The 25,188-nt window shown below is 52.4% G+C and overlaps 2 protein-coding genes across 9 annotated transcripts in view; one reads left to right on the top strand and one right to left on the bottom strand.

The window, feature by feature from the left end:
• The window catches only part of CHD5 (chromodomain helicase DNA binding protein 5), an 86,422-nt gene extending 68,627 nt beyond the window's left edge, over positions 1 to 17,795 (top strand). Inside the window, exons 32-42 of one of the 2 annotated variants that reach the window (XM_054008902.1) lie at positions 239 to 318; positions 1,857 to 1,989; positions 2,937 to 3,026; positions 4,059 to 4,196; positions 5,698 to 5,806; positions 6,145 to 6,277; positions 7,147 to 7,342; positions 9,969 to 10,132; positions 10,575 to 10,689; positions 10,813 to 10,863; positions 14,595 to 14,683. In XM_054008902.1, the coding sequence (XP_053864877.1) occupies positions 239 to 318; positions 1,857 to 1,989; positions 2,937 to 3,026; positions 4,059 to 4,196; positions 5,698 to 5,806; positions 6,145 to 6,277; positions 7,147 to 7,342; positions 9,969 to 10,132; positions 10,575 to 10,689; positions 10,813 to 10,820 (1,166 nt within the window). In that variant the 3' untranslated portion in view covers positions 10,821 to 10,863; positions 14,595 to 14,683. Of the gene's footprint in view, positions 1 to 238; positions 319 to 1,856; positions 1,990 to 2,936; positions 3,027 to 4,058; positions 4,197 to 5,697; positions 5,807 to 6,144; positions 6,278 to 7,146; positions 7,343 to 9,968; positions 10,133 to 10,574; positions 10,690 to 10,812; positions 10,864 to 14,594 lie in introns of both variants that reach the window. The other variant, XM_054008901.1, reaches the window with a different exon arrangement.
• Positions 17,796 to 18,662: 867 nt separating this feature from the next.
• The window catches only part of KCNAB2 (potassium voltage-gated channel subfamily A regulatory beta subunit 2), a 119,441-nt gene continuing 112,915 nt past the window's right edge, over positions 18,663 to 25,188 (bottom strand). For all 7 annotated transcript variants that reach the window (XM_054008911.1, XM_054008910.1, XM_054008914.1 and 4 more), the window contains 2 exons: positions 24,949 to 25,037; positions 18,663 to 24,071 (listed from right to left, as the gene is read on the bottom strand). In XM_054008911.1, the coding sequence (XP_053864886.1) occupies positions 23,982 to 24,071; positions 24,949 to 25,037 (179 nt within the window). In that variant the 3' untranslated portion in view covers positions 18,663 to 23,981. The remainder of the gene's footprint in view (positions 24,072 to 24,948; positions 25,038 to 25,188) is intronic.

Below are 25,188 nucleotides of genomic sequence, written 5' to 3'. Positions count from 1 at the left end.
CTCCATAGTAACTGCATCTATTTCCAAGGTCAGGATGAAATTGCCTATAACCAGCAACATTTGACTTACAAATAAGCCTCCCACTCCTCATCCTTGGAATCGAGTTGAACAGTTCGATAGAGCAATAGAACTTTCCAGCGAGGCTCGACTCCCAAAGGGTGAATCTGACCCGGTAGCACCATGCGAATGGCCCAGCGGAGTGCAGTTCACCTGGGGTCCTTTGTTGTTGTTGTTTCAGACAAAACAGAAATACAGTTGGGGTTCCAAGAGGAAAAGGAACAAATGGAGCCAAAGCCCAAGAAGCCAGCTGAGAGCCAGGTAGGGGGGAGTTCCTTTCACCCTTCTTTTCTTGGGGCTCACAAACCCCATTAACAGCACACACAGTGTCCCCAGGATACAGCAAAGCTGGGCCGAACCAGCAATTCTTTCTCTGCTTCCCTTGGCCCTGTGTCCCAACCTCTTCCTCTAACTTATAAATACAACAAAGCCTTTCCCAGGGCTCCCCGCCCAGCCAGCCAAACCTGCTGTAGGTCAGCCAGAGGCAGTTTACGAGGACCCTTCCCTAGCTGGCCCCAGGGACGAGGTTCTTGCTTCTGCCATCCTCCGAGCCCTTGTCTGTGCTCTCTCCCCGGGGCAGCGTGTTCTGCTGTCTCAGGACATGTGTGCTCCAGAGCATGGGGCATTCTGCAGACTTCTCCACCCTCTGGGCTACCGCTGTTCACGCAGAAGGGTTTCTGTGGCCATTCCTTCCTCGAGTGTCCTGAGTACTGGTCTTATGGCCCCCAGAGTGACCAGTGCTTCATCTGCCCCGTCGCGCTGCCCAGAGTCTCTCAGCACCCCGTTTGTCTGCACTGGTTTGCAGTGATCCCCAGCCCCTGGTGCCCTGCAGCACTGCTCAGAGAGCTGGCTCCTTGCCCTGAAACTCCAGCTGAGCATTTCCCTGCAGCTCTCACAGCATCCTGTGCAGCCCACCCGCACCATCCCGTTACAAGGATGCATGCTCGGTGCCGCCCCCCAGTTGGCTGAGTAAATAACTGAGTGAGCCCCCCGTGTGAATGAACACAGCGCCCCCTGCCAGGCCCCAGCCCTAACCCTCGCCTTGGGCCCCTACGGGAGTCCTGCTGGCCCTGACCTGGAACCTTTCCCAGTCTCAACTCTGACCCTAAACTGGGGAGAGCTACAGGTCTGAACTGTAACCCCAACCTGCCGGCCCCAATCCTGATCCTGGCCTGGGAGCCCGGCTGGCCCTGGCCCTTAACCCCAGTTTTGGGTCAGCAAGTGGCCCCATCTGTATCAGTCCATGCGCCAAGGTAGGAAATGGCAGCTAATCTAATGGCTGAATTGTACGAATCTCACCACGGCACAGCTTGGTTTCCCACAGTGTCCTCTCTCCAAGGGCATTGTTACAGCTTAATGGTACTGTTCACGTAGCTAATTAGTTCCTAACCTATTTCCCTTTATGTATCTACAAACTGAACCCGGCGGGGAAGTCTGTCTGCAGAGCCTGGAGTTCTGCAAACCTGTGATGGGAATTGTACGGCTTAGCCCTTATGCTGCGTGACACGGTGCTTTGCAAAGGAAGGGTTACGCTCCTGCCTTCCCTCACGGATCCTGTTTCAAGCAATTTAGTAACTGATCCACACAGCTGTGTAGTATTACCCCAGTACTCCTGAGAGGGAAACCGAGGCAGAGAGGTTCAGTGATCTAGTGTCAGCTGTAAATCAGAGCCAGGCAGGGCTGCTGGACCACGTGTCTCTGCACGGTTATAGTCGGGGCTTTCTGGGCAGTTTTGCAGTTACATACCCCAAGCCCTTTGAGCTAAAGTGGCTAATGTGGTGTCCCCACTTGACATCAAGGGTCCAGCAAGTGCAGAGAAAGCCGAGAATGAAGAAAACCAAGAGAGCTCCGGAAACGAGGAGAAACCGAGAGAAGAGAAACAGGAAGAGAGCGAAAAGGCGGAGCCTTCGCCTGAGCGGCTGCCGGTGAGAGGTGAGGCAGCCTGTGACTCTGGTGCACTCGCTGCATGCGAAGCTTGTCTGCCCGGCATCCACGAAGTCTGGGGCAGACCCAGCTGTCACAGCACTGTTGGAGAGATTGTTTCCTTCCTTGTTCAAGCCCCTGTGTGCATTAATGCGGTGTTCCCCCAACTAGGATAATAGCCTTCTCCTGCTGCTAGCTTCATAGCTAGTCCTGTAGTTCAAGCTACTCTTCCTCAGTGCCCGAAGGTGCAGGGTTCAAATCCTCCCAGTGTTGCATGATGGGGTTGTTACAGTTGTACATAATGGAATTTGTTTGTACCTAGGAAAGTCCATAAAAATACTATATTAAAAGAATCTAAAGGTTGCAACGTCAATTACCCGTGAGTTATGAAATGCCCGTGCAACCTTAATCGGCCCCCCTTGTGTGTATTACCATAGAGTCTGTAATTACATGATCACATGCTATTTCCCCCCATAGTTTTTAAGGAACTTTTTTGTATGTAATGTAACTTGTAAAGCAGAGTGGCTAATCTCTCTGCGGAAGACATGCACCCCTCTTTCACAGGCCTATGCCCCGCTAAGTGGGACTTCAGTGAGGCTTAGGTCTTGTGCTGATCCCTCACATGGGGTGAATTTCACCCGAAGAGCGTGTAGCCTTACGCTGCTGGGAGGGCTCTAGCACTAGGCCTAACACTACAATAAACTCTCACCATTTTATTAACATCATTTTTGCATCCATTTACGATGCAAATTGAGGTTTCCCCTTCAGACGACAAAATGTTTCCATTTTGATGAAACTGCATTTTCTGACAGAAAACTGTCCTGTGTCTACCAGCTGTAATATGCAGGCAAACAAATACTTTGCAACTTTAAATAGGAAAGGCAAATCAATCCAGCGATATTGGTAGTCATTTCCGCCCATTAATCGTCTTTCGTTGTCCTATTTAATTCCTGCAGATGAGGCAATTCAGGAAAAAGAAAAGCCATTGGAAAAGTCAGAATTAAATGCCTGCCAAGGTAAAGGGGAAGATAAAGAGTACAAGCCAGGTAAGATGCCCATGACCTGAATTGCAACAGAGAACTGATAAAAACGAAGAGTAGAGCGTTGTGTGTGTTATGGAGCAGTGCGCATGCGTGTGAATGTGTGAAGGGGCGTGTGCCACGTGTCTGTAGCGTGTTTGGTCAGGGAAAGGGGACTATAAAAGCAGCTCCTGCGATTTCACGTTTGTGTTGTGGTGGTGCCCACAGGCTGTGATCACTATGTACACACCTAGAGCAATAAGCGAGATCCAGCCCCCAAGGGCTTAATTATGATATTCAAGTGCATTTATGGACCGTGTTTGCGGCTCCTACACCTCACCTTTGTGAGAAACGGCAGCACACCCGGGAGCTGTGCACCTGGGAGCTGTGCACCCTGCCGCTTCGTGCCGACTTTCCATCTGTGGCTTGGATTCACAAGTGGAGACGGGGACCCAGCAGCATGCAAAGAGTCTGTGCGAGAGCCAGAATGGACCTCTGGAGGGTCTTTCTACCCTGCGGTTCGACACCCGTGGCTGGCCCGTGCCAGCTGACTCAAGCTCCCTGGGCTCGGGCTGCAGTCTGAGCTCTGGCACCCTCCCACCTTGCAGGGTCCTAGAACCTGGGCTCCAGCCCTAGCCCAAACATCTCCACTGCAATTAAACGGCCCCTTAGCCCGAGTCAGCTGGCATGGGCCAGCCACGGAGTTTTAATCCAGCTGCAACCACTAGACCACACTTCCTAGCAGTTGTAGCAATGCCAGTGGTTCAGAATAGCTCTAGTGACAGGCAAGAGAAGTGACTCTCCTCTTATTTCTTTTCCGAGGTGGGGGTAGAGCTCTACACCGTCCCTATCTCCAACGGCATCTCAATGGCGGGTGCTGCTTGTGCTTGCTGGGAGGCCAGGAGGCAGGCTGGTGATATGCCCACACGGGGATGTTTTGGAGAATGACTTTAGGAGAGAGCTGCTGTGGTTAATGGGGCAATGATGCGAAACGAGCAATTCAGCTCAGCATGGCAGGGTCAGTTGTGCACGTCTGATGTTACTGTCTTTGATAAGCAGAGGATACCAAGGTGGACGAGAAGGAGCAGAGTGAGACTCAGCAAAATGGTGAAAAAGAGGAAGAGGAGGATGGGAAGAAGGAGGATAAAAATATGAACTTTAGATTCATGTTCAACATTGCTGATGGTGGCTTTACAGGTAACCGGGTTTGGGGCTGATAGAGCATCCCAGTCACTTTTCAAGTGTTTGCAAGCGAAAGCTGCACAATCTTTGCACGGGTTTTCTGCATATTCAGTTAGAGAGGATTTGAGCCTGACAGTGCTTTAAAATAATGGAATTCCAGTCCCAGAACACAATGCCAGAGCCTCGCTCTGGGCTGGCAGTCACTGGCTGCTGGGGAAAGCACAGCTCAGGAACTGGTTTGAGTTTTCTACTGCTTTGCTCTGTGATGCTACAATGATCACCAGCCTTGTTTATCATGTGAGTCATTCTCACCTCGGCATTTGCGGCAAGGGATACTCCGCTCAGATTTTATAAAGTGCACCTGAGTGACTCATAAAACTCCACCCAATATTGAACCAGGAAGCACGACAAGAATCAACTCTGCTTTACTCCAGTTATGCTCGCTGTTAACTTTTTGTATTTCACTAGGCTTGGCCTGAGAAGCTAGACTGGTCGGTTTGAAGTTCTCTTTATACTCCCTTTCATTTTCTGACCTTCGTTATACTGGGGTTGCAGATGCTGCAAAGGAACGTTTGAAACGTTTTTTTCACTGAAAGCAATTCAGGACAGCATGTCCATTCAGATTCAGATTTGCAACCCCCCCCAGTTTTTAATACCCCCCCACACACCCCCACATTTTGAGCCTAAACAGTTTGACCTTTTACATAGCTGCAGACTTCAAAAGAGCTCCCGTCCCGAGGAGTGATTGCATCCCTGGTCAGCCCCAAGCATCCCTGGGATTTCCTGTCAATTCCTTTTCCTTGACGGGCCTCTCAGGCCTGCCCCAAGTGCAAGTTATGCTGTCACAGTTGTCACAGCATCCACTGTAACCACAGTCTGGGCATCCCATGGCACTGAAGGAATCATTAACATCAAACCTTAAGCCAGCGTGGAGTCCCCTGGGCTTCTAGGAGACACCGTGTGGGTCCCTTTCCAAAGTGGGCCCTGGACTAGAGACTTTCTTTGGTAATGAAGTCCACTCTCCGGGTTGAGAGAGAGCCTCCCTCTTCTCTCCATGGCCTGTTCCTAATGCTTAGGGATAGCACCACCAGCCATGTAATTAAATCTACTGCCCACCAGCTGCATGCTAGTAGCCATGCCTGAGTAACACAACTTTTAGCTGTAGTCGTCTAGCTGTAGTGTCATGAGTTTTCTGGGGGAGGGGTCTTTCCTCTTTGCTCATTTAAAAGCATCTATATCCGCCATTGCTAATGAGCTGGCAGCTTTCTATAGCCGTGATCTGTCCAAAGCTGCTCAGAATAAGAAGGTAGAAGATGTGGTGTTTGTGAGACCTGTGATTTGGTTCTAAGGTGTCAGGTGACTTCAGTAGAAGATGCCATTAGCCAGTGGCTGAAATGGGTCAAAGGCCCAGAGGCTGCAGGCAGGAATACGTCTCTTGGCTAGTCCTGCCTCGCGTTCTAGCAGCAGGTTCGCTCTCGTGCTGCTGGCTGAACGTGGCTCTGCTTTGCCTTCTCAGAGTTGCACACGCTGTGGCAGAACGAGGAGAGAGCTGCCGTCTCCTCAGGCAAGATCTATGACATCTGGCACCGGAGACATGACTACTGGCTGCTGGCGGGAATTGTTACGTATCCTTGAACTTGTAGTGAGAGCCCTTGCCACTGTTGACAGGGAGGCGACGCGGGGTGATGGGGAGGTGATCAGCATGAGCGAGATCTTTGTCTTTATGTTGCTCTGAAGAGACTCCCCTCCTGAGTGCTGGTCTTGACTCTGACACCGGCTCCCCCTCTGGCCTTGGGCAGGTTGTTTAACTGCCCAGAGGCTTTGTCACCCGGGGACGACAGTAGGAGTGCTGTGCTTTGAAGATGACGAGAGCTAGATGTCACTAAGCAAACTCCCCAGGCTACCCAACGAGATTGCAGTTGGGAATCTGGTCTTTGCCCTTAACACCCCTCCCTGCACCCAGCCACGGCTATGCCCGCTGGCAGGACATCCAGAACGACCCGCGCTATGTGATTCTGAATGAGCCGTTCAAGTCGGAGATACACAAGGGGAACTACCTCGAGATGAAGAACAAGTTCCTCGCCCGACGGTTCAAGGTGAGCCTGGAGGGAAGGTGCCCCCCACTGGAGGAGGGCAAGTGGAGCTGTGCCCGAGGGTGGGGAGTGGGCTCCAGTCTCGTGGACTGAAGAGAGCCAGGGAGTGGTCTGCAAGGGTGTGAAGTGCCCAGCAGGGAGCCCGTGGCACCAGAGACCGATTCATAGGGAATGGGCTGCAGACAGCCCCTGACCCCACGTGCTGCTTATCCTGCATGGAGTGGCAATGAACCACTGCAGTGAGACTGTTGCCTAGCACCTTACCTAGGCCCCGGGCCTCTTGTCAGGTATCAGGGGCCCGTGGAGTGGGTTCTCCTGGGCTTGTTTTGGGAACTGGGCATCGTCCCCACTCACTCGGCTCTTACTAAGCTCAGCAAAAGGAACTGCTGTGGCCTTGCGTGAACTTCCATGGGTATAAATCAACTGTCCTCTGATGCTCAGCATCTAACGGGGCTGCCTGCCAGATCCCTGCTCTGTAGCCCAGGCAGGAGTGAGTTAAAGCTGTTGCCATCCACTTGCCACGGGCTGGCCTCTGCGCAGTGAGTCAAGGGGTCTCCACCTAATTCTACGCCGCCAGTCAGACCAGGTGGCACTAACCGTCCCCTCCGTCTGAGCCACAGCCGCGTCTGAGGATTGGCTAGGCCCCGCAGACTGACCCCTCAGCCTCCACTTTGGTGAGATGGAAATGCCTAAGGGGGAGGGGAAAGTCTGCTCCCCCCTCAGTGGCGGCTGGTCCCTCCCCGTGTCAGACAAGTGGGGCAGTCAGAGGGCTGGAGCGTTGGCTGGAGTAAATCCGTATAGCCAGCGCAGCACCGATTTATCCCCGCCAAGGATCTGGCCCGACTCGTCTCTCTTCCCTGGTTGTGTCTCAGTTGCTGGAGCAGGCCCTGGTGATAGAGGAGCAGTTGCGAAGGGCCGCGTACCTCAACATGAGCCAGGACCCCAGTCACCCGGCCATGGCACTGAATGCCCGTCTGGCTGAAGTGGAGTGCCTTGCCGAAAGCCACCAGCATCTCTCCAAAGAGTCCCTGGCTGGGAACAAGCCTGCCAATGCTGTCCTGCACAAAGGTTTGTCACCACTGCATAGCCTGTTCCCTCCCTTGTAGCCTCACTAGCCAGGGTCGAGAGGTGCGCCAGCCACACGGGCTCTCTGGGGCTGAGCCTGAGCCAGCAGGGGCTGTGGGTACCGGCGTGGGGCAGAGAGACAATAAATCCAATGGGAGGAAGTGACTGGCTGGTGTTTCTGTCTTACGATGTTCCCCTGGCCTGGAGCTGGCCACGTCCCTCCGACCTTTGACCACAGGGACTGTGGCCGTTTGTGAGGGCTTCCAGGGCAGGAGCAGAGAGGAAATGCAAGTGTGCGGTGGGTCGATTCTCATGGCTCCAAGGTTGCCAAGGGGAGACCGTCCTCCCAGGGCAGAAAAGACATGACATAGACCTGAAACGAGCCCTGCTTGTGATGCTCAGTGACACCCCCTTAACGAGGGGCTGCTCACCAGGTGGTGGTGTCCGGGGGCCCTGGTTGCGTATCCCCCTGGCAACTCCAGGGATTGCATGGCCCCCCTAAGCCTAGGGAGACCGAGAATAGCAGGGAAGTGAGGCGTTCTCAGCCTGGGTCCATACAGATGTGCTCACAGTGGCCGCACTGTGTGTGTGGTTGAGGTCACCACCCTGAACCTGAGCGTAGCTTTGCAGCCGTTCCTATTGGCAGGTAAAGAAGTGTTTACTCGCACGGCTTATTAACCAGCCACAGGCTGCCCCCGCCTTGGGGGTGTAAGAGCAGCACCCAGTGCCCGTTTGAATCTGGTGCACTGATTTGGAGCAGATCCTGCCTAGCACAGGGTGTTGTGAGGGTATTTTGATAGTTCCCCACCCAGCCAGGCTCACCAGGAACGTGCTTTTCACTCGCTCACAAACGTGCACGCGCTCAGGAGATAAAATGCCATGCCTGGCTGGTCGGGACTGAAGCCCAGAGTTAACAGAGATGAACAGCCCCAGGCCTGGATGAGTCAGTCTGATGGAGACTGAGTTTGGAACCAACCAGCAGCAGCCTGGATCGTTCCAAAAATCAGCAGCGGCTCGCAATCGGGGGCCCTTGAGGACCAGTGTCTTCTGGCAGCAGTGCCCATGGGGACACTTGCTTCTCTGGAGGTACATGGTTAAAGCAATGGCAAGAAACTCTGCAGGGCTTCCACCCCCAAATCCTCCCTTCATTTTCCTGATGGCCCAAGGACAGGATCTTGCTTTCCCAGCCCTCGGACTCCTCTGAACCATTCCAGGATGGGGTTGCAGTGTTCAGGGATACTGGCCCAGGCAGTCCAGCAGTGACCATACAAGCAGGGGGATGTTCCCTTCCTGTTCCAAACCACCCCCCAGGAACAGAACATGCGTCTTCTCCCCGAGTCTGGCTCTTCCCACAGGGTCTCCCTGTCTGCCCCATGTTCTCTGTGGCGGGAGGGTCTCACCCAGGACTCTGGTGGCGTTTACCCAGCAGTTCTGAGCCGGGCTTTAGCTCCTGCTAACAGGGTGGGTCAGTGTAAGAGCCCTTCATCCCGTGGCAGGGCCATGGATCCCGCCAGCCTGATGCAGGCAGCCCCGGGTGATAACAGCTCAGCAGCTCTGCCGATTCCTGAGCTGTCAATGCGGAAATCGTCACTTGCGTAAACCGCAGCCAACTCTGCCGTAGCGAGGGCCATTGGAGACTGGTGAGGAGTGCGCAGGGGCAAAGGACGGAGCAGGTGCTGGTCCCTGGTGCTACACGGGCGCCCGGCCAGAGACTGACACAGTCCAGGCCAGAATTTGGTGTGCAAATGTGATGGACTGCGAGAGCAGAGAGGGCAGAATGTAGCTTCTTCGCCAGACAGAAAACAGCTGCTCCAGGGGGCTCTGAGCGGCAGTTAGCTGTCATCGTCTTCAGAGCCCAGCCAAGGGCCGTTACCATAACGTCCCATGGGAGCAAATCAACACTTCGATGGGGGATACGTATTTTTCTTGTATCTGAGCTGTGGATGGGAAAACACTGGCAAAGTTCTGCCATTTACAAGGACACAAGTAGCCAAGTCTGGGCAGAAAATGAACACTAGGCTGGCAGCAGCTCCCAGATATGCGATCACCTGTTTGCTGCCGTGTGTCTGGACAGCCAGGCAGGGAGGCGGGAGGCGGCTGAGAGAGCTGCTCTCCCTCGGGCTCGGAGGAGGCAGTTAGTGGAATTAGTCGGGCACATGGTTTACAGATTGCTGCTGCACATGGCTTCAGGCAGGTGCTGCTCCAGTGCAGTTAGAATCCCCCAAACTCTGGGCCTCTCTGACAGTAGCTGGGATTGAGGGGATGGTTCAGGGGTGGAATTAGGAGGGCACAAAGTGTGTGGAAATCACTTCCTTTCAGCACAGAGCAGTGTGCGGCAAAGGAGGTGCAGGCATTTGGCATGTGTGGAGAACAACGCCGCCATACGCCCACTCAACTTCAAATCTGTGTCCCTCTCTGCAAACTGATCTCTGAACCCCACCAGCTTTCCCTGTGCAGCTCCCGTGTCTCCTCTCCTCCAGTGTCCAGGACGTGTCACCGTATTTTCACCCCCCACGTAACCCCACTGGAATCAGTTAGTCCCTTCTGCTCCTCCCCAGGATCCCCCACTCAGCGTGGGAGAGCAGGTTTCTTAGCTACACTGGGTGTAATCTGTACGTCTGTGTTGCAGTTCTGAACCAGCTCGAGGAGCTGCTGAGTGACATGAAGGCAGATGTGACCCGCTTGCCCTCCATGCTGTCCAGGATACCACCAGTCGCCGCTCGCCTGCAGATGTCTGAACGGAGCATACTGAGTCGTCTCACTAACCGAGGAGGGGACCCCACAGTCCAGCAGGTCAGAGAGAGCCGAAAATAAGCCCAGGGGCTTGGGCAGCACAGCCCCCCGAGCAGGTTGGGCAATCTGGCTCATGCTAGCACAGTTGTTCAATCTGGTGACCTGCATGGAGAGTCCCTTGCAAAGCGTCTCAGTATGGTGCAGTGTTAGGGAGTTAATCGGCAGAGGATGGATACGTTGACCTAACAGGCCCTTTCCATCTCTAACTTCTGCATGCTGTGTCCTGCGCTCCGTATGTAGGCCAAATGTCTCCTCCTCTTTCCAGGTCTCCCACGCTCAGCACGGTGGTGTCTGAGCAAAACTCTCTTTGGAGACCCCGGGGCATAGAAGTGAAGCAGTTAAGCTGGGACGTGTCCTGGTGACTCCAGTGCGCATCATGCAGGGAGAGCAGGGCTGTTTCTCTGGGGATCAGCACAGCCGTTATTTTCTCCTGTTTCTCCAGGGCTCCTTTGGGTCCTCCCAGCTCTACAACAACAACTTTGGGCCAAACTTCCGAGGTCCTGGACCAGGTGGGATTGTCAACTACAGTCAGATGCCGCTGGGACCGTACGTGACCGGTAGGTTGAGATTTCTAGCAGCCTCTTTCTCTAACTGCAGAAATTAAAGTGGCAAATTTCAGTGGGCCACAAGTAAAGCCAAAGACCACTGGGCAAGCAAGATGTTTTCTCTCTTATCAATAGATATTTAGCCGTTTCCAAGATTTTCCTCTGCAGTTCTTATTCCCACTTGAGGTAAGGCCATGCTTATTACTATCTGCTAAACGTATCGTATTGTCCCATCTCTCAGGCGCTGCCTAGTAACATGATTCACTCTAAGTGTCCGCAAATCACAAGGTGGAATGAGTTAATAAATCCAGAATGTTCAGGAGCGTCTAGTTCGTGTTGTCTCCTTGAATGGCGGTAGCCCTGCTGTCTCCTCGACATGGCACATATGTGGCCCCGTGGTAAAAGCACAGGGTTCACAAAGGCACATGTGCTGCTGGGCAAGTCATTCCTCCAGGCACAGTCAGCTCCGGGGGTAGTCCTCAGAGAGCAGCTGTAACTGGTGCAGTCGCTGAGGAGATGCTGGAGTGAAATGATGGGTCCTCACCAGCCCTCCCACGTTCTTGCACCCACTAATGCCAGTGAGCAGTGGTGCCCGTGCGTTTAGTGAAGTTGTTTGGTTTGACGGGGTCAGACAGGGGAGCAGCTGTTCCGTCAGCACCATTCACAAAGTAACAAAGCTCCTCGGGCACATGGCTTATTGCTAGTGGTGCATGCTACGAAATATCTAGCTCCAGCTCTGTAAGGATAATGAACATCAAAATTCCCTGCAGTTCTAAGTCAGTACGGAGAGTGTCTGCAGAGCCGTGGGGCCAGGGCCGGCTCCAGGCACCAGCGCAGCAAGCTGGTGCTTGGGGCGGCCCATGGAAGGGGGCGGCACATCCGGGTCTTCGACAGCAATTTGGCGGTGGGTTCCCCAGTCCCTCTCGGAGGGAAGGACCGGCCGCTGAATTGCACCGAAGAATGAAGCGGCGCGGGAGAGCAGCTGCCGATCGTGGCTTTTTTTTTTTTTTTTTTTTCTCTTCGCCACTTGGCGAAAAACTGGAGGCAGCCCTGCTTGGGGCTAGTTTGCCAGTCATTGGGGGGATTCGTCTCAGACTCACCGTTTTGGTTGCTTGTTGTTTTTTTGATAACCTATCTGGGGAAATGTCCTGTTCGTCTCGTAGGCGTAGTTATGCTCATGCTTGTGATGCTAGGTCCTAGCTAGCAGTTAGTGAATTCACTGCACCGGGAACTGACCGCTTTGGTGTCTGAAATCTCTGCATTTTCTTCTCTTTGCATAGAAGAGTTTTCCCTGTTCTCATGCCATTTCCTCAAATCAAACCACACATTCCCTTCCGCTCCCGAAGAAAGGAAGTTCCTAGACTGATGTGCCATGTTGCCTTGAGACCGTATTTATGTAGAAATATCATGTGTACTTTTGCATGGAACCTGTCTGGTGTCATCCCTTCCAAATTCCAGGTCAGGACTTTGGAAAGCCTAAAGAAGAGCCAGCTCCCAGAAAATCCATCCCAAGTTTTACTCTGAGCCCAGTGCCTGCTTGGAGTTGAGCTCAGTCAGTGCTGTATTGGTGAGGTTGGCATTGCACAGATATCGGAGAAGCTCAACACCGTGCTGTGAGCTCCCAGTGCAGAGGGCACGTCAGTGAGACACGACGTACGGCCAGAATCTTCTCTTTTTTTCAGGACTCTGCATCCATTTAAATCCCCCCCCCTTGGTTTGTGTCTTGTCTGAACTACTAATTAGAACATTAACGAACACACCGGTCACAGCAACACAGGGGGCTCTGCCATCCATTTCTGCCTTGCAGTTTTACTGTGGTGGCGTTCAACTCACCTTAGATCTCAACTGAAATGCAAAGGAGTCTTCAGCAAATAACCCAAGCTCTGGGAAAACGCTTACTGCCTGTCGCTTGGTGCGCTCATGTCAGATGGCAATAGGAATTGTCAGTCAACAAGCAGTCTTTAGCCAGGATAATTCACCGCTTTGCAAGGATCATTCGAGTAGGTTTTCTCTCCTCTCCTCCTCCCTGCAGCGCTCTGTGTCAGTGCGGCTGGGCTGGAAGCCAGTTGTGTTTAGAGGTAGCACTCCCGGGATATGTCTGCACTGCAGCTGGGAGCCCGACTCGTGCTAGTGCACGTAAAACAGCGGTGTAGACAGTGCAGCTCAGGCTCGCCGCCTGAGGTCAGACCTGGCTGCTGCCCCAGTGGCAATGTCCGCACTGCTACTGTTAGACTCACACTAGCACCACCCGAGCTAATGCACTGTCTGCCCGGGCTGGGCGGCTCGCTTCTCACTGCCGGGCAGACACACCCAGAGCTGCTGGGAGGCTAGCTCGCTCTCAGAGCGCCGCTGGGTCTCACCTGTGAGGCCATTCTTCAGCGCCCTCCGAGGCATTGCTTCAGGGACTGCCGGCGACAGCCCGTGAGCCCGATCCTGGTCCAAATCAAGAGTTAGCAGCGGGCGTCCCCTTTTCTCTGCACAAAGCTCCCGTTCCACACCCAACGGGACGAGCCTCACAAGTGGCTGAGGCTATTTTCAATGGCTTTGTCTTGCAGTTTCCTCCTAGACCCAGGAAATGAGCTCAGTATACAGTGGTAGGGCAGAGCTCCCTGGCCACGTGACCAAGCCATCATAACTTGATATGAAAATAGAATGAAACCCAACACCTGGTGTCTGGTTCATGACGGTGAGACCCAGAAATTACCCATCAGCAATGCCCCCGCTAGCCAAGGACTGCCAGCGTCACCTGGAAGCACTTTCCAGTTGATGAGATCCACCCTGCAGAAATGGTTCCCTACACTACTAGATCCCTTAAGGTTACATTTCTTAACAGTGGCTCATCTAATGACATAATATGTCATGTCAGATCTGCCTACGGAGAGCGTCTTCCTTTGCAGCCCCCCCCTCGCCCATCCTGCCCATCGACACAGCATTGGGTGTTCTGCCCCCGCAAATGGCTGGGTTTCAGCGGTGGGCGGCAAGGCCCTCTGTGGTCAGTGTGTGAGACACGGAATCATAGAACCATAGGACTGGAAGGGACCTCGCGCGGTGTCTAGTCCAGGCCCCTGCACTCCCGGCAGGACTAAGTATTATCTAGACCATCCCTGACAGGTGTCCGTCTAACCGGCTCTTAAAAATCTCCCACGATGGAGATTCCACAACCTCCCTAGGCAACTTATTCCAGTGCTTAACTTCCAGTTAGGAAATTTTTCCTAATGTCCACCCTAAACTGCCCATGCTGCAATTTAAGGCCACATGCAGGGAGCAAACCTGCTCCAGGGATGGAAACAGCTGCCACTTGTGCAAGGTGATAAATCAGGCTATTTCTGAGAGCGGTTTGTTCTTCTCAGTTGTCCAGATGGAGTCCTGCCGACTGCCGTCCCCAGGGGCCATTCCCTCCGAGCCTTCACCATTGTGTTCCTTCCTGCTCACAGGCTCACCTTTCATCAAGCGCTACATTTTGACTATTCAGCTACTGCTTGAGAGGGCTGAGAGTTCACCATGTGCCTCTCTCCCCTCGGCCCGGCCAGCTGCCCGCTCAGGGCCACTGACAGCAGTTTTGACAAGCCAGCATGCTTCAAGCATTCCTAGCAGTGACCTGGAGCGAGCAGTGGAGCCGTGTGCACTGGGCCATAAGCACCTTATTGTGTAAATGTTGCATTTGCCTTGCTATCGGGTGGTGCTTATTTGTGAACTGAACACGGAAGTGTGTGCACGTGGGTGCTGGGCTGGGGGAATGCAGCTGGTGTGCTTGCTTCTAAGAACGTTTCCTTTAGGTTGGCCAGTGGCCCTGCCTTCTCTGCTCCTTGGGGTCAGTCACGCCCGCTTTGCCGTCACCTTGCACTGCGTCTCCGTGCATGACAGGGAGGGGAATGGGAACCAGGTGGCCTGTAACACATTCACTTTTGTTCTTGCAGCAACACCCAATGGGCCGCCCTCCAGCCACCCCGATAAAAAAGTAGCAGAGTCACTGAAAGATGGTGCAGCCTTGGAACGCAAGGGGAAGCTCGGTGACATCATCTGCATTGAAGACTAATTCTCAGCCCAGTGGGTGTTGGGGCCAGGCGCTGCCTTGCTCACATTTAAAGTGTTCTTCAAAACAAACCGCCCCCCCAGCCCATTTCAAGAACTTCTTAGAAGGGGATTTCATTTCCTTGTACATTTTTTGCACTTTCTTATTGAAGACTTGAAGAGTTTGTCTTGACAATGTTGGCTGACGGGATTATCTAGTAACAGTATTTATGTCTCTGTTTTTATCGACATGGATCAGAGTTAAAGGGAGAGCGCATTGGAAGCTCTGTTTCTAGTCCAGTTACCCAAAGGTGTCAGTTAGGAGCCAGGCTTAATTCTTTTCTGTAGCCTCCTAGGTTCGTTCGATTGTTATGTCCGTTTTGTGTTTGAGCAAATGCATGCACACGTCAAGCCCTTCAGCCGCTGTTCTGCTGCCAAATGTCCCGTGTATGCGCAGGGAGAATGCGCCCGCTGTCCTGCCAACTCTCCGCAGGCATCAAGGGAGAACACACCTGCTGTGCTGCTCGATATGCCTGGTATGTCGTCCTATTCCAGGATCTCGCCAGCTGGGAATGGGTTAAATGAGCTTGTGTTTAGATTTCCTGACTGCTCACTGACTCCTGGCCGGTATCCAACACACCAATTGCCTAGCCTGTGCTGACGGAGGGCAGTTTTCTGAGCGAATACACAGCTCGAGCGGGGCTAGCAGACAGCGTGGGATTCAGGGGGGGTCGAAGCCCTGGGTGTGTTAGGATGACATGAGCTAGAATGTGGGTGCTGTAGTTACCTCCATAGCCACTTGTGGGCCAGACATGAGAACGTGCCAAGTGAACAGCGTCCTGGGACCTTCCTGCGTGGCCCAGAGTGCGGACAGCTGGCATCTGGCTTCACAGGTAACACGCAGCGGGGGGAGCTGGGGATTGTTGGTGGAAGCAGGAGTTTATGAGGGGATTGGTGAGCAGGTCCCTGCCTCTGGGCTGCCCTGCAGGCTGCCGGGGCACCAGGTCACTGCATGCCCCAAGAAACCTCTCTCCCAGCCAGGTGTGAGAGCTGAGTTGCTGACAGTGCAGTCTTTGCTGTTACGTTAGCTGAGGCCTAGGGTTTGCTGTATCCATTTACTGAGCCACAGGGCTGGGGGCTTCCTTCGTACCGGGCCAGTGAATAAAAGGGCAGCCCGTCTGCCTTGCCTGCCCCAGGCTAGTGCCCGAGGGAAGCTTCGCTGTCCCCACCTCCTTTGCCCACGCTAATCTGCCTTTCCCAGCACATGCCTGTGGTGACCAGCAGCGGCTTGTGATGAAAGCCGCCCACCCCCCTGCGCGCTGGCAGAGCTGCTGCCGGGCAAGCTCTGGTGTCTGGCCATGCACGAAGCAGTGCCGAGGGCTCAGGGATGGCTGTGGAGCTGCCGCCCTACTGCTGTCCCCATACGCAGGCTGTTAGCTAAGGGTTGTGTGTGGGAGGGAACTCCACGCCCAGCCGGAGCCGCTGCCTCTCCGCACCTGACCTTCCCAGCACCTTGGCACAGAGGCTGATTGCCAGGACAGGAGCGAGGAGTGTCAGGGAAGTGCTCCTAGGTCAAACGCTGCACCTCGCCATCACCCCCTCCTCCCTGCGTATCCAGCTCTGCTCCCGCCTGGGCTTGGTGGTTTGCTGGATTCTGGAGGTTGAACTGGAGCAGAGCGAGGAAGCGTTCGCCCCCAGACCCACAGCCCTACCCCGGCTTGGCTTGGGGAGCGATTGCTGGGACAGTGGAAGACATCCGGCCTCTGGGCACATTGTGATGGTCTCCTCTGGACCATTCGCCGCTGTTGAGAGCAGGGGCGAACGCAGCGCAGAAGGCTGTGGCTGGCATACTCACTTGTCTGGCTAGGTCTCCCTGCACTGCGCCAGCTTTCCGCCTCCTGGCTCTGGGCTAACGGCACTCAGTGGCAGGAAGAGCACGGTGCCTGAGAACAGCAGGGCCAGTATTAACTCTGCAGCAGTAGCTTTGCACCCCGTCCTCTCCCTCCACAGGGCAGGCTGGCTGCCCCCAGCACAATCTGACCCACGTCTCGCAGGAAAAAGAAGGGCTGTCAGTGCTCACGCCCAGAACGGGCCTGTGAGGGGTACCAGGGTCTCCCACAGGGAAGGACAATGCAGCGTGCACTCTAGTGGTGGGGACACATGCACTGGTGGGTGAAATGCGTTCTGTAAGAGCCGGGCCTGGCGCTCCTGAGACCCAGCTGCTGGCAGCAGACACTGAAGGGAGTTGCAAACATTGGCTTCGTCTGTGCAGGCAGGCCCCGGTCTAGTGCAGAGGCAGCCAATGCACTGTGGCCTGCCACCTTATGTTGGGGCAAGAAGATTTTTAATGCGTTCAAAGGCTTCTAATGGAGGGGAAATTAGCAACTCTCATAGTTCATATCTCTGCTGTTTACAGAGCTACCAGTGTGTTCTTCTGTCCAAAGTTTGTTTGTGATGGTTCCCTCCTGAATGGCTAGATTTCCTGTAGCAGTGTTTTGTTTTGTTTTGGGTAAGATTACTTGCCACTAGGCTGTGTTTGAACCATTTCCATTCACCCCCCCTCCCCCGCCCCCTCTGACTGCCCATCACCTCCCCCCTCCCCAAGTCCAAATGAGATGAGAGTTTTAAAAGGCTCTCATGGCTGGTTATGATAAACTGGCTAAAAATGCCCCCCTCTCCCCCAACCTACTCACCCCACAAAGCTTTTTAACCTGCTTTTTTTCTACTACACAGTAGATTCCCACCAGTAACTGTACCAGGGAAAGGCGCTGATGCCTGGACACTGGGGCCAGTAGTAACTCCTCCCACCAACACTGTCTGCCACAGACGTGATTATGCAACAATTCTGAGCAAGTTGTAAAAGCTCCCGTGAAATACAGACTGAGGCAGTGAAGATTGCGGGGAATAGACTAGGGAAAACCGGAAGCATTTAAAGCTACTTTGCCTTCATGATTCTTGGTTTGTTATTTTGTGATACTCAATGAACCGTGCTGACCTTTTGTAGGAGCGTTTCTGGCGGCTGTAGCCAGCACGAATCACATTTACTTTGTACTCCGTGTGTATTTGTTTTTGTTTTCTGTGTTTTAATAAATCCTTTAAGAAAAGGAGTCAACAAAAATGTTTCCCAATTATTTTTATTGTTACAGCCTCTGCAGCAGAGTGGAAATGGGCCAATGAAGGGCTGTAGGCAGCTCGGGGGGGGGTCTTCAGCCCCCATGAGTCACTTGAAAACGCAGTAGGTTACCAAGCAGTGCCATGAACGCATACTCAGGTAGGTCTGACACAATCAGTACAGTAAGAGCAGGGCTGCTGACCACCAAAAGACAATGTTCCACCCACCCTTTCATCTCTGTCAGTACGGCAGGAGGCGTTTCTGCCTCCAGGAGACAGCAAGCGTGCTTGGGGGGGGGGGCGAAGAGGGGGTACATGCACCCTCAGGCTCTGGCTTTCCCTCCCCTTCGTGAGAGCGTGAAAGGCGGAGAGCTGCTGAAATTCCCTTCCTCCAAGGCTCAGCACCCTGGTGTTGTCGGAACAGCGCCTTAGCAGAAATACAGGCCCTATGTGCTCGGCTCTGAGACGACTGATCACCTGGGTTACAGGCTGAAGGGGCCGAATTATTGCCATGTCCTGGAAAGCTGCTGGGTACACAGGGGCGTGCAAGCTGAGCTTGAGCCGGGCCTGCAACAGCTGTTTCTGCAGCCTCAGGGCGGAGAGGGGTGATGGCTGCTTCCCCTCCGGGGACATCACGGCTTGCTTGAAACATGAACCACTTGGGGACCGGCAGTGCTAGGCTGGGATTGGAGAACGGGGGAAGCCACATGATGGGCCCCAGTAATGCCATGGCAAGGACCCGAGGGGCAGGGGGAGGTTAGGGGATGGGGCAGGATTCCCCCCGGTGGGATTAATGCAGCCCAGGCTCCCAGCAGCTAACGGCTTCGGTCTAAAGCAGCCAAGGAAACCCTCCTCCAGACAGATCAGGCTGGCCTTTTATTTTGTCATACCATAAATACAGTAGCTGAATATCAGTCGCAATCATCATTCAGCAGCACAATGCAGTCAGCTGGCTTTGCCTAGCGTTTATGCAGTTAGAGCGAGCGTAATAATCACAGTCCTAGATACGTGTCTCTCTCTCTATATACAGATAAAAAGAAAGCGCTTTATTTACATACAAGGATTGACCGTAAGACGGGACAATAACACAGCTACTGGGGGCAGTAGAATTTTCCATGGTAAATAGCCGGGCTCGCTGACTGGCAGCGAAAGCACACACCACAGCCAGAACTCACCTGCACACCCACGTTACACTCCTCATACACGGAAACCAGAGAGACCCCCTGGGGTAGGACATGGAGGCTCAGACTGGAAAAGTCCTTGAACAGCTCCGGGATGGGACGCTCAAGGGCCGCAGGAGCAAGCGTTGGTGGCTGGGGGTGGTTCCTCCCCCAGTTTCATTTTGTATCATAACATTCACATGAAGAGGTGCAGCCCCACACCGTGCCCCCTAGGGATGCTGGGGCTGCAGGTAACATTAGCTTGCCTACGATTGCACATTAGCGGCTGTTATTTGTCTGGCTTGTCTGAGTCACCACCTTACACTCTCCCTGCCCATTCCTTACGCTGGGGAGACCTGAACCCCCCCCCCGCCACCGGGGAGCAAGACCAACACCCTGCGCTTTCCTGCAGCATTTCTGTTTGGGGTTTCACACCACCACCAAAGGCAATTACTCCCTGACCAGCCTACTCCTCGCGCCAAAGGGCAGCCGATACCCAAGCAATGGGCCCTTTCGCAGGGCCCACAAGCCAGACGGTTATTCGCCTGCTCACAGCAGCGGGCTCACCCATTCCATGTAAATATATAGTTACACTGGGTTAGGAACAGGCATCCTATGCCCCAGCGAGCAGAAGGACTGGGGGGGAGGGTTGCAGTCATCAGTCCTGCCAATCCCTTGAGTCAGTTCTTGAAATGCAAGTGCAGAGCCGAGCGTCACTGACTGACGCACTGGCCCAGCGCTCTCAGCAGGTAACGATGGCGTTAGGCATTTGGTAAAACCTCTGTGACCAACTCGCTCACACCCGGGCCCGAAGGACCCTGCGTGGCCTCTGGAGTCCATATTGAGGCCTGGAATGCAATGGGCTGGTCACAGCTGTGCAGGACTGCCGGCCATGGCATGTGGCCAGGCTCTGTACGGGGTGCGCAGACTGAGGAGAAATGGGCATGACCAACACTTGTGTAACATTAGCTCCTTGTTTCTTGGCTGGTATCAGACTTGGCCACTCCACACTGGGGCTTAGCTATTGCCAAGAAGTAAATAACAGGTTCTTTACAAACCAAAAAACCTCCAAGTCTCCAGCTGGTCCCAGCCCTCTGCTAGTGCAGGGCCAATGCAGCGAGCAGCGTCTGCGTTTCCAGCAGGAGAGCAGGCCCGATTCTTGCCATGCTTTATGGAACAGATACAAATGGCAGGTAGAGCAGATGGTGACGCTGGGCTTGGAGTCACTGGAGAACACCCTGCACCATGTGCTCCCGGACAGGCCTTTCATGCGTGTTCAGGGAAAATTCAAGGCCGAATAAAAGGGACCCTCTCAGGCACTTACGTTACAGTTTCCTCTCTTTAAACTGGGGAGAATGTGATGCAGGCTCCTGGGGGCCTAAGAGCTAGGAAAGTAACCACTTTGTTCAGCTGCGCCCTCCTCCCCCGCCGCCCCACGTGCTTGGGACAGACAGGCTCAAGCGTACCACTGCAGTTCGGGGGGGTGGGTGTGCAGCACGGGGCAGGGAGAAGGCGGAGCTGGAGTGAGAAGGCCGGGCTGGAACTTTGGCAGGATGGTGCTGGGGCCGCCTGCCTCGGTGCACGGCCGAGCACAATGCACAGGGAGTATTGAGACGGGCTCTCTTCCATCGTGCCTGCCTGCTGGAAAAGCCCACCCCAATGCACGTGCAGCGCTGCAGGGAGCTAACACCCCATGCAACAGGCCCACCGTATTTTTACAACAGCTTAAAAATTGAGGCTGGATTCAAAGTTGTACAGACTCTACTCTTAAAGGAAATTTAAATTCAGTAGCAACAAGCATCAGGCCTGAAACACTGGGCAGCGACATGCACAGTCCTCAGAGCAGCATTCTGGGTCATAACCAGGGACTGATCACAACAGGGCAGGGTCTGTGTCTGGGGCTGGATGGTGATGGGGGAGTAGGAACAGCAGTGGCTGGGCAAGACGGCATCGCGCACATTAGTCGTAGGGCTCTTTGGTTGCACTGTATCTGGGCACCAGTGAAGTTACAGGCAGGGCTGGTGGTTCAGACCCCTGCTGCAGACTAGCAGAGTCACAAGTAGGCGCATTCATATTCTAATTTGCAAAGTCAATCAGGAATAAACTGCACTGGTGCAAATCACAACTTGTTTATCTGCACTGGGGCCTGAGCCAAGGCCGCCACCCCCGGCCTGGGAATGGAGCTGACACAGCCCGAGCCCACACCACCGGCTGCAAAGAGACCAGTCCAGTGGGGGGTGCAGAAATGCCTTTTAAAAAGGAGCAAGACAAAAATGTTCAGAGCAAATCAGCTTTCCACGAGGTAGCTGGTTCCCTCCCACTGCAGTAACCTAACGTGTTGGGAGGACACAGCCAAGGGCCGTTTTATGCCTTAATGGAACCAGATCAAGCCCTGCCAATAGATGGGGGTGATTTGTTTGTGGGTTAGGTCAGTGCTCTGATCCTGCTGTGCTAGAGAGGTTTGTGTGACCCACGTCCACACACACAATCTCTGCACAAATGCCAAACAGGCACTGCTTGGGTAGTGCCAATTAATTCAAGAAATGCAAGGGCATTTTCAGAGCAAGTCCCCAGCTCCCAGAGTGCTGCTGGGGAAGTGCTCTGTGCTGGGAACAGCTGCCCCTGGAAAGAGAAAAAACGGAACAGAAGCACTAATATTTGTAAAACCTAAATAAATGCAGTCAGAGTCCTGGAAAACGTTAACCCTGCCAGGGAACAATGATTCCTCACCACCGTTGCTTTATCATTGTTCATAAGTATTACTCATCTTATATGGATTGTCCACAGAGACGGCAAAGTGCTGGAATAATTCTGCACCCTAAGGTTAGCAGAAACCTAACCACATGGTAGACAACAGATAAGAGTCTGTTTCAAGTTCCCAAGAGCTAACCCCTTGTTATCTATGCAATAGTTATGAGAAAATACTGCCAACATTATACCAAAAATTGAAGTATGCGATTACTACAGTAATGCAAACTTCTGTGGCTTTTACATCTCAGACCACCTAGTGTGAAATGGCTTATCCTATAGCATCTTATTTACAGAAGCATCCTAAAGGGATCCCTATAGCCAACAATGAAATGCAGCCACCTCTAGGGTGAAAAGTGGCATCCGTTTAACAGCACTAGCAATGCTACCTATGAGTTTAGGACAGGAAATGAATATGTATTTGTTGACTGTTATATCAAGTTGACTCAGTGGTTCCACAACATTGTAACAATTAGTCTAAATTCCTGAAAAAGTCCCCTCCTTTTTAAGATGAGATTAATCTTTAATGGAAATGGGGACGCTAGCAGTCTACCAAAGTAATTCATCTGGCAAGCGAGACCAAGCTATCTGCTGCTCAATTGAATATTTCCCTCAGTGATAGCACATAGGTCAGCGCTGAAGCAAGTACCTACAAATGCAGTCTGAAATTTTAGGGGAAAGTTGGTACCATATTAGGTAGCAGCACACACAAGTCAGGCATATGAAACAAGAATAATGATTTTGTAACATACAAAAAATATTTGTTTTTGTTTGCAAAGGCAAAAGATTCTCAAAAATATGCACTGTAACTGTTCAGTCCCGTGTGCAGTATCCACGTTACTGAGCAGCACCTGGCCACAGACCAGACACAGCCGCAAGTCTGGGGGTTTGAACTCCTTAGTCCCACATCCTTGCTCATTACCATCATGTATTATGTGCAGTTGGTAACGATGCTCCATGATTGTCCTCGGAACTCATGTAAACTAAATCCCTGTCTGCTCTGCTCCTTCTAAAGGAATGACTGGCTCAGGCAGGTCGAGAGGCTGCTTACGAAACCTCCAGATTCTGGGTGTTAAGGACATCAAGCATCTAAAATTAAAGCCGAGTGTTTCCTGGACAGATTAATTGAAGGTCTCTGCTCTCTTTCATACTAAGCAGTTACACTGTTTTACATGTACAAAACTAAACATTTACAACTAATCTGCAGTTTAAATTGAGAACCTAGACCTGAGTGAATTACAGAGGAAATAATGAAACCAGCAAGATGTTCATGTTAAAATAGAGTGCTTTTCTCTCTAGCAGGCAGTGCTAGCTTTTCTAGGTGAGGGAGTCTTACTGGAATGCCTTCAATGCCAACACACCATTTCTGTTCAAAGCCACAAACTGCATCCTGCTCTCCGTCCTCAGCAAAACGCCCAGGAAGCCCACTGAGGCCAACAGGCGCTTGGGCTGAGGACACAGCCTGTTCATAGGGAGAGAAAGCCCCCTGACTGGAACTGAGTGGGCTCAGGCCTTGTGTGATTAGCAACACCACCTCGGAAGGTCAACCAGGAGGCACCAGAAAAATAAAAAAAGCACCGTGACAAACCCTCCCCAGTCCTAGTGCGGGCCTTGGGGAGGCTACCGAATCGTGGAGCATGAACTCTTACACCTGCTTGCCAACAACTTGGCTGATTCACTTTGAATACTTCAAAAAATACAATCTTCTCCAACAGAAATATATACAGAGCGAACTGAAGAACAGAACCAGTTAGGAGATGCAAGCAGCACTCTTGCAACAGCTGTTTCTAACATGCCTAGATGGTTACCACAGACAGTCCTCCACACTCACATTAGCCAGAGCATGTAAAGCCAGCATTGCTTTTGGAACAGAGACTATAATTCTTCCAGTTAAATGGTGCATGTGTCAGATCTGAATATTCAAGCACATTGGATAGGAGCTGGAATTAACAAAAAGCAATGATATTCTGTGTGTGTTTGTGAAAAAAGTAGTTTCTTCTTTTAAAAAAGGAAGCACAGAGGCCAATCATCTAGGGTAAAATCACAGCTCTGGCATACCCTTCCCAATCGGTGACTCTTCTTGCATTCAAAATAAATGTTACATAATAAGCATATGTCATCTTGCAGCAACATTTTAAACAATTTCTCTAACACATCTTGCCATGTTGTATTCTTTTGATGCCAATCACACTCTTCACTTGGCTTCAGTAAAGCTTAAGCAAGCAAACAGAAGGCTAGGAGTTGAGAGTGAGTCCAGGGGGACAGTAGGCACAGTTAGGATCTGTAGTCCTTTTTGCTGTATGGTTTATTGCCCAAAATACTATCAATCTCGTGTATAATGGAAGAGGACAATTTTGGAAGAACCTGTACACAACAAACATACAAACAAAATCAGCATGTAAGTCAACGAGGAAGTTGTTTCAAGGTACCTAACAACCTGCAAGATTTGAGCTGTCAACATACTCCAAAGCCAGCAGAGGAAAGTGATCACTGGCGGAGTTTAAGCAGGTATTAATGACAGCACATATTATCAAGATGCACAAGATGCTCATTAATAAACTGTATTGACCAGCAGGCAACACTAAAACCACCTATACCCTCACTTGTCACAGGGACCAGCAGGGGCTGATTGATGTAGTGATGGTCATGAGCTTCCCTGCAATCACAAATTATAACATGGAAAAAAAAAATACTGTAACAGGCGTGACCGCTTTGGAAAACAAAGGTAAACGGGAAAGCAAATCAGCCAAAACCAACGGCTGAAATACATGATTAAAGAAATAAAACACGTGGATGTGAATTCAAGGCGTTACTGGTTCCTTCGGTATCAGGTACCATTTGCTAGCTAGAAGGGTTGATGGGTTAAACAACCCATCAACCCTTCAAGTTTTCAGAATAACTTTGGTTCGCTGAAAGAACCTGTTACGGGAAAACACGTGATTTGTTAAGGCTCAACTGACAGCTCTCATGAAAGCTGATCGAAGGACTCTAAGCCTTCGACTTGGTGTCACGGCTCATAAGCCCCCTCTTACTAAATTAGCCCAATGGAGTAGCCCTTGTTAATATCTGCAACACCAGTGCAGCTGCAAGACAACCCTACCTTGCACTGCTCGATGACAACAGTTGCAATCCGGTGAATTTCTTTTTAACGCTATAAACGCTATCAGGAGTTAGTTACTCTCAAACTCTGAGCAAGCCAAAGATCATGCCTTCATTTGCCTGGCTGTAGGTGGGAACTGACCTGTATTGCTCCGATATTCTCCATTAACTGGTCTGCATTGGAAGCGCCTAGCAAAACGGAGCTGACTCCTTCGTTCCTCAGGCACCAGGCTGGAGTGAGAGAAAGCGTTAGGGGAGCTACGTTCAGGGGGTTCACTGCGGAGCACACACGTCATTCTTTACATTCATAAACAATGCAGCGCAGAGCTGCAGAAACAGCTCTTCATTCTCTGGCCACAACTGGCCGAAGCGTCCAGAGAGT

Source organism: Malaclemys terrapin, chromosome 19, assembly GCF_027887155.1.
Source record: "Malaclemys terrapin pileata isolate rMalTer1 chromosome 19, rMalTer1.hap1, whole genome shotgun sequence".
Classification (NCBI taxonomy): Eukaryota; Metazoa; Chordata; order Testudines; family Emydidae; genus Malaclemys; species Malaclemys terrapin.
The sequence above is the reverse complement of the archived record's forward strand: the minus strand, read 5'-3'. Positions and strand labels throughout refer to the sequence as shown.